The 12,958-nt window shown below is 43.3% G+C and overlaps 1 protein-coding gene across 2 annotated transcripts; it reads left to right on the forward strand.

The window, feature by feature from the left end:
* The first annotated feature begins 2,299 nt into the window (after nt 1-2,299).
* Nucleotides 2,300-9,451, forward strand: CBLL1 (Cbl proto-oncogene like 1). Of its 2 annotated transcripts, none has more exons than XM_065650297.1 (6): nt 2,300-2,328; nt 4,792-4,959; nt 5,287-5,387; nt 5,641-5,724; nt 6,550-6,623; nt 7,178-9,451. In XM_065650297.1, exons 1-6 carry the CDS (start codon nt 2,316-2,318, stop codon nt 8,217-8,219), a joined length of 1,482 nt encoding a protein of 493 aa, XP_065506369.1. In that variant the 5' UTR covers nt 2,300-2,315; the 3' UTR covers nt 8,220-9,451. The 2 variants fall into 2 exon arrangements, with proteins under 2 accessions (XP_065506369.1, XP_065506376.1); XM_065650304.1 differs by having other exon boundaries at nt 5,290-5,387.
* The last annotated feature ends 3,507 nt before the right edge of the window (nt 9,452-12,958 follow it).

The raw sequence follows: 12,958 nt of genomic DNA on the forward strand, positions 1-12,958 counted from the left end.
CCTTCACCAGCCTGACACAGGAGGTTGGCGCTTCTGCCCAATTCCTGACAAAACTTTCCTGTCAGGCCATGGCCCCAACTTCCATTAACCTGCATCTCAGGCACAGCTGCCAGTGCACACAGCGCACAGGACAAAGCCAGTGACATGTTTCTCAGAAGGTCTATTGCTTTTCTAAAGTGCACCTGCATTTTATGTAAAAAGGAAAATATTCTACCTGGGACTGACAAGTGAGCTTTCAGCTGATTTTTATGCAGGGCACATACTATGAAAAAGATGGTATTAAAAAAATTATAGCAGTGGATTTATCTTCCTCAAGAGGACATCTGCACTGTGAAGGTTGAGTATGCATTCTTACCTGACAGAAATGTGGGCTTCTGTTATTTGTTGAACCTTCTCCAGTTCTTATCCATACAGGTATTTAGAAAAAGCAATTAAATATCCAACAGTCTTCCAGTTTCCTTTCCAAATATGACATTTCAGATGGAACTAATTGTGATAAAATATGATGCAATGCAGTTATTCTTGGCCTGCATATTTCTTCAACACATGGTGGTATTTGTTCTTAACTGGCACAAAATATTCAACTTTTCCTGAAAAACAGCATTGCACACAAAGCCTACAGTTCCACAGAGGTAACATGCAGATGGCAAATGCTTTCTCAGTGGGTTGGGGGCATGTACTTCTTAATTTTCTTTCTATGTATCCTTCAAAATGAAGGATACCAAAATAACAGATTTTTCAATGAAGCCAGAATTCCATACAATTTTGTACTAATTCAAACATCCATAAGTAATGCATCTAGGTGTGCTTATCTTTTTCCAGTAGAATGAAGAAGCGATATTTTTGTATGTATTTTGAGTATTACTATTCTGTCTTTGCATGTCAGGTATTATATTTGGAGAGATATTTAAAGTTTTTTTAAAAGCTGCATTTTAAAAGTAATTGTACCCATTAACTATAAAATAAAGTTGTGCATACTGAAGACACGCTCCATGCATCTGCATGATTTTTTTAACTCTTAGAGAATTCTTGTTACGGGGAAATAAAACATTATGGAGTGATTGGTGTCAGGCTTCCCTTGGGTCTGTCTTTTGAGGAACAAAGAAAACCTGTTCTCTCTGCCTTGTTGGGGTAAGGCAAGAAACATTAGGCTTAAATGGCAGCTTTAAATGGTAAGGCTATAAAGATAACGAGAGATATTATAGGGACACAAGATCCCAATCCCAGAGACTTCAGAGGGACAGTCACCCATGCCAAGTGTTTGGAGCAGAGCTCTCCCTGCGTTCGGATTGTGGCAGGGCTGCTTGAGGCCACTTTGTACCCTATAACCTACGATTCAATTGTATTTATACTCCTTTCCTTTCTTTAGTCCTGTAAGGGCAGTATCCCACTGAATTACAGAGCATTTACAAAACGCAGAGTTTACGGACATTAAACAAAGTGCTTTCTCGAGGCTGTGAGCTCCATTGCTGTGAAGCTTTGGGGTGCGCCGGAGGCCCCTTGTCCCATCAAGCCATCGGCACTTCTGCAGCCCCGGCGTTCAGCAACCTGCCGTTTCCAAGGCGAACCCGCAGTCTGACCAGCAGCGGCTCAGACAGCCCGACGTGGTCTCGCATTTGGCCGATTTTTCGGCAACTCACAGCACATGAGCCACCCTCCCCCCGAGCGCGCAGGCGGGGCCGTCCCGGCTCCCGAGCAGGAGGGTCCCTCTCGATGTCCCCCGTCTCCAAGAAGCCTCAGGGTCCTTTCCCACAACGGCTCCTACTTCAACTGCGGCTCTCAGGCCTTTCGTGCCCGGCATCGCCTCCGCCCCCAAGGCGACAGCACGTCCGGATTCCGCCCGAAGCGGCTGGAAGGGGTTCCCAGCGGGCCCGACGGGAGCACAGCGAGCCCGGCCCGCCGCCCCGCAGGACCTGGCCCCGCCGCCATGGCCGCACCCGCCGCCGGCTCCCGCCGCAGCGCGCATGCGCGGCGCAGGCGGCACTACAACCCCCACGGGGCAGCGGTCCGCCAGCCGCCGTCCCGGCAGGCACTGCGGCACCGCCGCGCCTTCCTCCCTGGCCTGGCCGCAGAGCCTGTCGGGAGCGAGGGTCCCGTTGACGACGCGGCGGCACCGCCCAGCCGAGCTGCCCCGCGGGCCCGCCCGTCCCTGCGCTGTCCCCGCGCTCTCCCGCGGCCGCTCCGCAGGGGCGCAGCGAGTGCGGTGCCACAGACACTTCCCCACGGTGCACGTTGTCACGTCTCCCTCGCCTGCCATCCAGTCACTTCCGCTTCCGGCCGCACCCTTCCGCTCCCACACTGCCCCGCGCCGAATCATGGACCACAATGGTGAGGAGGGGAGAGGCCGGGAGACCCATTTACACGCGTCCCCACCCGGGCTCGCTCCGCGCTACCGGGCGGCGAGAGGCCGCGCGCGGGGCCGCCGGCTGCGGGGCGGCGCCAGGGTAGCGGCAGGATGCGGCCCAGCGCCCGGTAACGCCGGCGGGGCCCGGGTTCGCCGCGGTTCCCCGCGCGGCGGGGCCTGGTCGCTCCCCTCAGCGCCGGGCTCGCGATCGACCCTTTCCCTCCGCCTGCCGCGCGCCCGCCAACGTTCGCGCCCGGCGGCCCCGCCCCCTTCCCCCCGGCGCGGCGGCTCGGCCCTGCCCCCACCCGGCGGGGCCGCTCGGCGGCGGGAGGGCCCAGCGCCGGTCGGGCCGGGCTGCGGAGCGGGGATTGACACGGCGGGAGGGCCCAGCGCCGGCCCGGCCGGGCTGCGGAGCGCGGAGCGGGGGTTGACACGGCGGGAGGGCCCAGCGCCGGCCCGGCCGCGCTGCGGAGCGGGGGTTGACGCAGCGTCAGGCGCGGCCGCTGCCGCTGGGGGCTGCGCGCTCTCGGCCTGGCTCAGCAGCGCGGTGTGTGCGGAGCCCCACGGCCCGCAGCAGGTGGATGCGGCCGGGAGCGTCCCGGGGGCGGCGGCGACGCGCTGGTGTTCCCGCGGCGTTTCCCCAGACCGAGGCCCATACTGTGTCGTGTGGTTGGGTCGTTGTGCTCTGGGGAGGAAACTTTCTCATGTTCCTGGATTTGGCTTCGTAGCTTTGATGCTTCACTGGTCAGCGCGCCAATGTAGTCCTGGGAACAGATGGGTGGACGTGGGTTTTTAGCTAGGTTTGGGGGGATTTTTTCCTTCCCCGTAGCAAATATTGCATTATAAATTGGTATGAATAAGGTCTAGTATTAGAGCAGTATTTATGAATTAAAAACAAACAAACATGACATGCAAAAATAAAACTGAAGTTGGTGAAGGTGACAGTTCAAGAGGATGTATCACCTCTAATTAAAGCTTCTCTAAGTAGTTGTAATAAATTTGATATGTTTTACGTATTTTTTTCTAGACTTAATCCTGATAGTTCTGTTTACACATTATTCATGAAATGAAAATTCATTATCCATGGAGTGAAGCATGAATGACTAGTAAACTTCCTAGTTTGGATTAGTTGAGTAGCTGACTCATGTGAATATTCCTAGCTTGCGAAGCTACGTGGAAGAAAAGCATCAGAACATAATTGTTTTCTATTGACAGTTCAGTGGACTAAATAATATACAGGTGGTTGTTGTTGTTGTTTGGGTTGTGTGTTGTTGTTGGTTTTTTTCCAACTTGTTTTAGTCATCCCTGTTTGCAAATGGATTGAGATCCTGCAGAGACTTTTTTCTGGTCTATGGTGTTGCATTTTTGTGTGTACTGGTAGAAAACAGAATTTCCCAGTAAGTGGAAAACCGCTTTAGTTTTATTATCCTGGGTATTCTAGTCCAGCAGTCTGTGGAGAAGCCTGGTGTCCTATGTTTGCTGGGCCATCTGTTTAGCCAACAGGACAGCTTAAACAAAAGCAACAAATGAACAAAAGTAAAACCAGGCTTTTTTGGTTTTGCCTTTTTCTATATTACCTTTTAGAGTGAAACGCATCAGCCACAGTGCCAAGAGGAATAAAAACATTTGATCTATCACAGGAAATTGAGGGCTCTTGATTCTGAGGTGAAGTGACTGTCAGGGCACAGTCCCAATTTGAAGCTTTGTCGCAGTTCCTAGTTTTGGTGGCTTGTGGCACACCCCTTCGAGGCTGAGCACATCCCGCTTTGAAACGCCTGTCAGAATGGCAATTTCAATTAAAATGAAAGTGAGCTGGGTAGATTCATGAAGGATATAACTTTATTTTTGTATGAAGACTTGCTGGAAGTGTAGGGAGTTGTACCCCTTCATGGATGTTGCTTGTCACAATATCCCCTCCAGGTTATCTCTTGGAGCCTGGATCTACTGAGGCGTGTGTCAGGCCATTTATTGCTTCATTCGCCCTGTTGCTCGGATTTAAATCTGGTCATAGAGAATTCTGTATGTAATGTGGAACAGTAATTTTCAGTTTAGCTAGGATACTACTACATATTCTTATGTTGTCAAGGTTGTACAAAGAATGAACTCTTCAATACTATTCATGCTGTGAGACGAGCTATACGATTCATTTTTTTTCTGTTTTCATTTTTTTTCTGGAGAAATGACAGACTAACTTTTTACAGTAGCTTTATTTTTAGAACTAGATTTCCTAAAATCTTGGTTGTTTCCAATACAATTTTATTACTTGATTTCTAGAAGGAATTGTATGTGAATATATTTATTTTCTAGTGGTTAAGCTTTGATATGTCATAAGAGTCTTAAACAAGTTTAAAAAAAAATTTTCTTGAAACTCTTCTGTTAATATTTAGTCTCTTTAGAAACTATTAGATAAGTGAAAAACTACATAAACCTTTTTTTTTCTTTCATAGACAATGATTTGCAAGGAACAAATAGTTCAGGATCATTGGGTGGTCTTGATGTTCGTAGAAGAATCCCTATAAAGCTTATCTCAAAACAAACGAATAAAGCCAAACCGGCACCTCGAACTCCAAGAAATATGAACAGGATGCCTTCAAAGACACAAGCTGGTGATGAAGGTAAATTAATATAAATACTAGGCCTGTGGCAGCATTGTTCAGGACTTTATTCAGCGTTAGAAACATAGGGGTCCAAGGTTCTGCCCAAGTGCAAAATAAGTTTCAAGTTTCCAAGTACTGCCACACGTTAAGGATTAAATGATGTACATTCCCTAAGCAAACTGTCTCACTGTGCCTTTCTGTAGGATGGGCCCAGCAGATTAGAAGTACTGTGGCATCTCTGGATTATTTCAGTGTTGAATGACACATACTCTTAATAGGAGCCAGTGCCAGTTAGGAAAGCATTGTGTTTGGCTCGTGTCTTTCTTCTCTTTCTTTTTTCCACAGAAGAATTTGATTATAATGAAGAGGAGCGATATGAATGTAAAGGAGGCGAAATGTTTGGCAATCAAAGGAGATTTCCTGGACCCATCTTTTGGGACTATAAGGTAAAGTCATGGATGGGAAGTTGTGAATCTTCGTCTGTGAATCTTAGCAAACTGTAGGTAGTCCTGGGAGATACCTTCTTAAATAAAGTGCTCCCTTTACTTTTGACTGAAAATACGTTCTCCGCTGTCTCAGGTTTGTGGTATTGTTTCCTTCTCAACTAATTCAGAAATAATGGGCATATTGGCGATAATAGAAATGAGAAGCTTTAGTGATGGATTTTTTTCTCTCCCACTCTATTCTCCATCCTATCAGATAAACTTGCTGGGGGAAAAGGATGATACACCGGTCCATTTCTGTGATAAGTGTGGATTACCCATCAAAATGTATGGACGCATGGTGAGTGAAATGATGAGTGGAAGGTGCAGCCATGATTTTCCTTTAGGTAAAATTAGGCTTTACTGTGTCTCTATGAGGCCACTAGAGGTTACTGATTTCAGCAGGCCTCTGAATAAACAGCAGAAAGAGTATCAGGATGGAACCAGGGGCTTTCCTTGCTGAAATGTTTTTGTTCCGTCTGTCTTGCTGGTTTCTCTTTACCCTCTGATTTAATAAACTGAGCGTGAAAATGTTAAACAAAAAGTCAAAACACCATCACCAACCAAAAAACCTTAATGTCTAGTGGGTTTTGACCTTACATAACTTAGCTTTTATAGTAACCTCTTTACCTCAATTAAAGACTTGCATTGAAGTTAGAAAACACTTTTTGCTTTTATGTCCCTTTAAAATTAGAGTAACAAAATCCCTGAGATTAATTTAGATTTAGACGTGTGATGTAACAGGCTTCAGGATTGGACTTAATGACAGTTAATGCTTTTAAAACTTTCCTTTCTTGCCAGCAAGACAAGTATAATTAGATTGCATATACAGCTTCTGTGAATGTTAAGTGTTGATATTACTGCAAGACTTAAACTTTTGCCTATACGTTTTTGCCAACTCTTATAAAACCAAACAAACCTACTCCCAAAACCCCAAACTCAACACAAACTGTTTTAGAAAGTTTCTATGCGAACATGCTGTAAACTGCTAACTGCCACTGTGCCTGTTCACCTTATACGTCACTTCTATTATTAGAAATTGTGTGCTGGAGGGAGGAACTGTACTCTGCAAAATGACATAGACATTTATATATGATGTCTTAACAGAATCATGTTTTGTCTCTAGATACCTTGCAAGCATGTTTTCTGCTATGACTGTGCTATACTACATGAGAAAAAGGGAGACAAGATGTGTCCAGGGTAAGTTATCTCAAGATTTATTATTAAAGGAAATGTAGGAAAGTAACTTCAATATCTTATTTCAGATACTGTATTAACATGGTTCTTATTTGTGTACATTTAGCAGAGGCAGTAGAGTACTCTCTACTATACAACTTGATTATAGTTTCATATCCTGTATTTTGGGATTGTAAGAAATCAATGTTTACTTTGCTGTTTAAGTATTTGCGTAGATAACCTCTTATTGCTCCAATTTGAAAAGGAATAAATGACAGTTTAATTTACTTAGTGAGAGTGACTTTTGGTAAGTCTTAAAGTGCAGAAGAGAGAGAGAGTGATGCTATTTATAAATTTCCACCTCATAAAATTTTTATGTTATTTCATAGTTGTGTTTGGAGACTTAAAAACTGGATAAGCTTCAAAATCAATGAATTGTTTCTTTAATTGCCACAGTGGAGAAAAACTCGCAGTTCGAATTTGGGTAATTATGTTAAACCAGTTGACTTTCGGAAAAAAAAAAATTGCAGATTGAGCTCTCTGTGATGACAATAAACCAATATTCTCTCCTGATGTAGCTGTAATGAACCTGTGCAGCGAATCGAGCAGTGTGTCCGAGGGTCTCTCTTCATGTGTAGCATTGTTCAAGGGTGCAAGAGAACTTACCTGTCACAGAGGGACTTACAAGCTCACATTAACCACCGTCATATGAGAGCTGGAAAGCCTGTTACTCGTCCTCCAATTGAACCTGTGCATCCTCCCATTGCCCCACCGCCTGCTGAAATTCCTGAGCGCTTCATAATGCCACCTGAGAAACATCATATGACCCACATTCCGCCAAAGCAGCACATCATGATGCCACCGCCTCCTTTACAGCATGTGCCACATGAGCATTATAACCAGCCACATGAAGACATTCGCGCACCTCCTGCAGAGATGGCAATGGCTCCCCCGCCTCCTCGCCCTGTCAGTCAGGACACCTTCCGCATTTCAACGAGAAAACACAGCAACTTAATAACTGTCCCTATTCAGGATGATTCGAATTCGGGTGCTCGAGAACCACCTCCACCAGCCCCTGCACCTGCTCACCATCATCCTGAGTACCAGGGTCAACCGGTGGTATCGCACCCTCACCATATAATGCCTCCACAGCAACATTACGCACCGCCCCCCCCACCACCTCCACCGATCAGCCATCCGCTGCAGCACCCTCCCCAGGCAGCAGGTACTCCTCACATGGTGTATAGCCAAGCTCCTCCGCCACCAATGACCTCTGCTCCTCCTCCAATAACCCCACCACCTGGACATATCATTGCCCAGATGCCACCATATATGAATCATCCTCCTCCAGGACCTCCCCCTCCTCAGCACGGAGGCCCCCCAGTAAATGTCAATGCGCCCCCTCCCCACCACTATAATCCTAACTCTTTGCCACAGTTCAGTGAAGATCAAGGAACTCTTAGTCCCCCTTTCACACAGCCCGGGGGGATGAGCCCAGGGATCTGGCCAGCTCCAAGGGGGCCACCTCCACCCCCACGAATGCAGGGGCCTCCTGCCCAGGCCCCGCTTCCCGGACCGCACCACCCCGACCAAGCCAGATACAGACCCTATTACCAATGATATGAGCAGTTACATGCATAGAGAGTACTATGAAGAGGATACAACTACATACAACAGCCTTTTAATTAATTGTTTGGGGGTTATTTTGTTGTGGTTTTTTTTAAGATACTGTCATTTTGACTGTAAGACGTTTTTGGGTTTGAATCTTAAATGATTTTTAAGCCTTGGCGCTAGGACTCTGACTTCAAATAGTCTGTAGTGCTAAAATAAGTGGCTTAGTAGACCACGGTTGCATTTTAACAGAACTTCTGTCTCTAGTGTGGCTAAATTGTCCTAAGATGCACACTTGTAACATTATTTACTGGAGAAAATGAACACGTGTTGTACCATTCTGAATATTGTTTTTGTTAAATCCAGTGTTTAGTTTCACTTGTGATACATTTTTGTTAACCTGTGTACAATAATTAAATTGAAATATGGTTGTAAAAGTGGTGAGTTTTTATATTAAGTTAACACAGACATATTTCTGGGACACCATTTCGGCACTAATACTTTCCAAATGGGCAGTGTAATGTAATATTAAGGGAACTTTAATATTTCTCCTACTGACAGTTACCATTACTTGTAATGAATTCAGGCTATGGTGAATTCATGGCACTAGAAATGGAACATGCAGAATACTGCATTTCAGCTTTTTCTTTATTTTTTTTCTTTAAATTTATGCAGCCAGATAAATTTATGAGGAATACAGCTTTGGGTGAGTCATGGGAGCACGTAATGATGTATTGTGGGTTTCAGTGGGGGGGTTTGTTTGGGTTTTCAGGATTGGGTTTTTGGGTTGGTTGGTTTGTTTCAAAGCTAGTTTTGGTTCAGAAGGCTCTGTTTATGTGTGCACTGCTCACTGGAGTTGAGTTCAAGCTATTGTGTTTACCTGTGGCTATTTTTGGGTGGAAGTGGCTGTGAACTGGCTTGCACTGTCTGTGAGAAGCAGGTTATTTTAGGTAGGGAAGTGGTGTTTGCCTCCATCACTTTATATAATGTGCTGAGTAGGAAAACTTCCCATACGGAGAACCTGAAAGAAGTGGTCTGAAATCCCATATGTAGATATAAAGAAATAAAAAGCTACACATCTTTTATCTGTTTCAGTTTTGTGATACAGGTTTAGTTGAACAGTCAACAGTTAGGTGTTTCGCCTTTTTTTTTAAAAGTAGCAATGTAAGTGGGTGCTGTGGTCTGTTTTGGTCCAAAATTTATATTTTACAAGCATACCTTTAAAGAGAAATACAATATAAAATGAGAATGTTCTTTTTTTAGTGCAGCTGATAGCAGAACAGGATGGTGACAGTACTGTCTGTCATTTGGAGTGCTTATCTTAGCATTTCTACTCAATGTTAGTGCTGAACCTTTGTTTTTTTCAAAATTCCGCATTAGTGGTGCTTGTAGATGAAGAAATCTTGTGGGGGTTTTTTAGAAGGTTTGTAATTTCCCACTGTTCTCAAATGATCCAAACCATCTTAATGCCTCAGTGTTACTATTTATTTTGTAAACCTTCTTGCCTGACTCATATGTTCAATATATGAAAGAGCTTTGGCAGCACAACATTCCAAATTTTGTAATTTTAAGTATAAACGACGTTTTTTTTAAATTACCAGAGCAACGGCTCTTAAGATTTATTCTCTGTCCTTGACCACTGTTGATTTCCTTGTGACCACAGGCAAACCTTTTAGAATACTTTTCAGATAAATACTTCCTTAGTGATGTGCAGATAAATTCTGAGATACACAAATTCCGTGCTATACAAATGGCCAGTAAGTGTCAACCGCTCAAAAGTCTGCTTAGCTGTAACCTGCTGCTTTCTAACACAGGCTTCTTTGTTTTGGTTTCTCTGAAAAATAAGTCATTTTAAGCAAAACACGCTGGCAAAGAAAAAGAGGCTGATTGTGATAGTGTGCTATGGTACAGGGTTGGTTGAAAATTTACTTTTTTGGTGTGTATGAAGGGGAAAATCACTCTGCCAGTGTTATTTCAGTAACTGACAATAAACACAAGGAACTTTACAGGACTCCCTTTTGTCGCTGTCAAATTGCTTGGTAGGAGGAAGGTTTAGGCACCTTTAGGTTACAGCTGGAAGGACTGATGTTCTTTGGCTCTGCAAAGCCAAACTTAGGTGAGATGTACCTGTTTTACACAGACTTCCTGATGGTTCTTGGTACCATTTGGATTAGGCTGAGAAGGTAACACATGTGGGTTTACCGCGTGTCAGGCTTTTCTGCAGGGAGATGCATCAGCCTCACCCCTACACTCTTGGTTTGGAAAACAAGACATTCTGAAATCAGCTATTGCCCATCACTTGCAGGTGATGAGGAAATACGGCAACTCCATCGTACTTGTTTTTAGAAGTAAGGCAGGTTGTGTACTTTTATGTTACACTGTTGTGAAACAGATGAAGGGTTCAAAAGGAATAATTCTGGGTCCACTGCTGTTCTTGAATTTACTGATTAAAGTGCTTTTCCGTAAATGCAGAGGTAGTTGAATTGATTAAGGGAAAGCAGCAGCCTTTGGTCTATCAAAAAGCACAAAATATAAATGTATGTCACTGCAGAGAATGTGTGAGAATTTTTTGCTGGTAATATTTGAGGCAAAGGTGACGTATGTCTTATGGACCATGACATATTACACAAAAAATCAGTGGGATCGCTTGAATTGTTTAAACACCATAGACCAAAAGTCTGTGTGATAGAGAACTTAATGAAAAGTCATCTTATGTAGGCAGGACTTGGACTGGGTCAAATTCCTGTGCCCTGCCTGTACAGGAAGACTTAAATCAGTTTGTTTATTTATTAAGTTTTAAGTATACCTATGAACCTAAGGGTACTGGTGATACTTTCATATTTACAAAGTTTTAAAATGTCTGCATTGGTAGAAACCTTGCATTAACAGGCTTCTCAATTTGTTTATGTGAGTTTGGGCATATTTTTTTGTTTGTTTTGTTTAATTGGTTGGGGTTTTTTTTTTGCAAAATACCTGATCATTTCAGTGGGAAGTTCAGAAATGCCATATATTGTATTTAATTGTATTATTGATGGTCTTAGAAATGTTGAGATGTATTTGCAAATTCTTTGGATTTCTACTTACATCTTCTTGTAAAGACAAACATTTGAATTGAATTATGTTTATTTTGAATAAACATCCCTGTCTGTGGCAGTGATCTCCCTCCTGAGGCATTGCTGAGCAGATCTCAAGTTTCAAAGAGAACTCTGGCGACATTTAAATTTGTCAGCCATTGCAGGTTCTTCTAATAATGTCATGTAAGGGAATGAAAAGAGGTTTGATGATGGTTCGTGTCCACCATGGAATGAATGAAAGGACATCAGCAGATGGCCTGAAATCATCTGGAGTTTAGATGCTTGTCTCCTTGCGCTTTATCTTCAATTCCATCGATAACTTCACTTAAAGGGTTGCCTGCAACTATGCATACTTTACAACAAGCAGGCTAATTACCCAAACACGTACTTTATGTTTGGTGGTTTTTTTATAAATGCTATTAACATAAAGATTGGATACCTACGTGTGTTAAATGATATTCTTCATTCATTAAAAAAAAAGTGGATTATTTTTTAAAAACCTGCTCCAAGAGAATTAGAAAACCTTATTGAATGGATTTCCACTTCTTTTCATTTACTGCTCTCAAAGGAGTGTCTAATTCTGTTTGTAAAAAAATTAAGTGGAAGTAACTCACGTTCATGCCATGTTCAAGTTTACAGACATAGCACAGGAGAAAAACTGTCTCCTGTGTTATGTGAAGTCAAGTGTTCTCAACAGCACATCTGGGGTGTGCGTTCCCTGTGGACTGAGTCTGAACACACCCCTCTGTTCTGAACATGTTTTCTGCTCTGTAAAACTTGTGTCTGGTTTTGTGCTGTTTCTCTCCGCATGCACAGAGTCACATCAGAAGGTCCTGCCGAGCCTGGGAGGCTGGAGGAATGCAGCAGGTTGCAGTTGCAACGTAATATGGAATGTATGGGAAATAAGTTTGAACTTCCGTTCATAGATATGGCACTACAGGGTCCAACGCAGCAGACAAATGTACATGGTTCATTTTCATCCCGACTACATTTCTAAAGGAAATGTCAGTATTACACAACTTGTATTTCCCCTGTTTTTTATTTTATGGTGTTAAAAGCAATTATTAGCAATTGTTAAATCATCTCTATATAGTAATGGTGCCTTCACAACTGCGAGGTTCTTCACTGTGTTCAGGTATGTTATATTCATAGTAACGGTTCATACTGACCAGTTTGTAAACCGAACTAGTTGCGTTTGTTTGGGCAATATGAGTGAGAATAATGAAGTTTGAAACTACTTTTAGTCTTACTTAGCCATAAAACAGAGTGACGTTAGAAACTTTTCATACTCTGAATTGTATCTCCTTGTTGGGTAGATACGGGACATGAATTTTAGGTTGGGATTATTTTTAAAATGTTTTTGGTTTTGACTCAGTTCATGAGTACAGGAGATTAAAAGATTTTAAAAAAACAGCATACATCCAGAAAGGTGTGGGTGGGATAGCAGCAGGACCTGGTGAATTAGCTCAGTCGTCTTTAAACTTTTATCACTCATTTTGATAATAGTAGAATGCAAGTGATTCTTGAGTTCTAGTAGGGCTGATTGTAATACACTTCTTCTGTTAATAGAAAGAGTGATAATGTATGCAAGCAGGCAGGAATGTTTCCATTTTTATGTAGTAATGTTTCACAAAAGAACTTCAGCTGAACTGCTTAAAAAAGAAAAACAACAAA

Source organism: Caloenas nicobarica, chromosome 1 (genome assembly GCF_036013445.1).
Source record: "Caloenas nicobarica isolate bCalNic1 chromosome 1, bCalNic1.hap1, whole genome shotgun sequence".
Taxonomy (NCBI): Eukaryota; Metazoa; Chordata; class Aves; order Columbiformes; family Columbidae; genus Caloenas; species Caloenas nicobarica.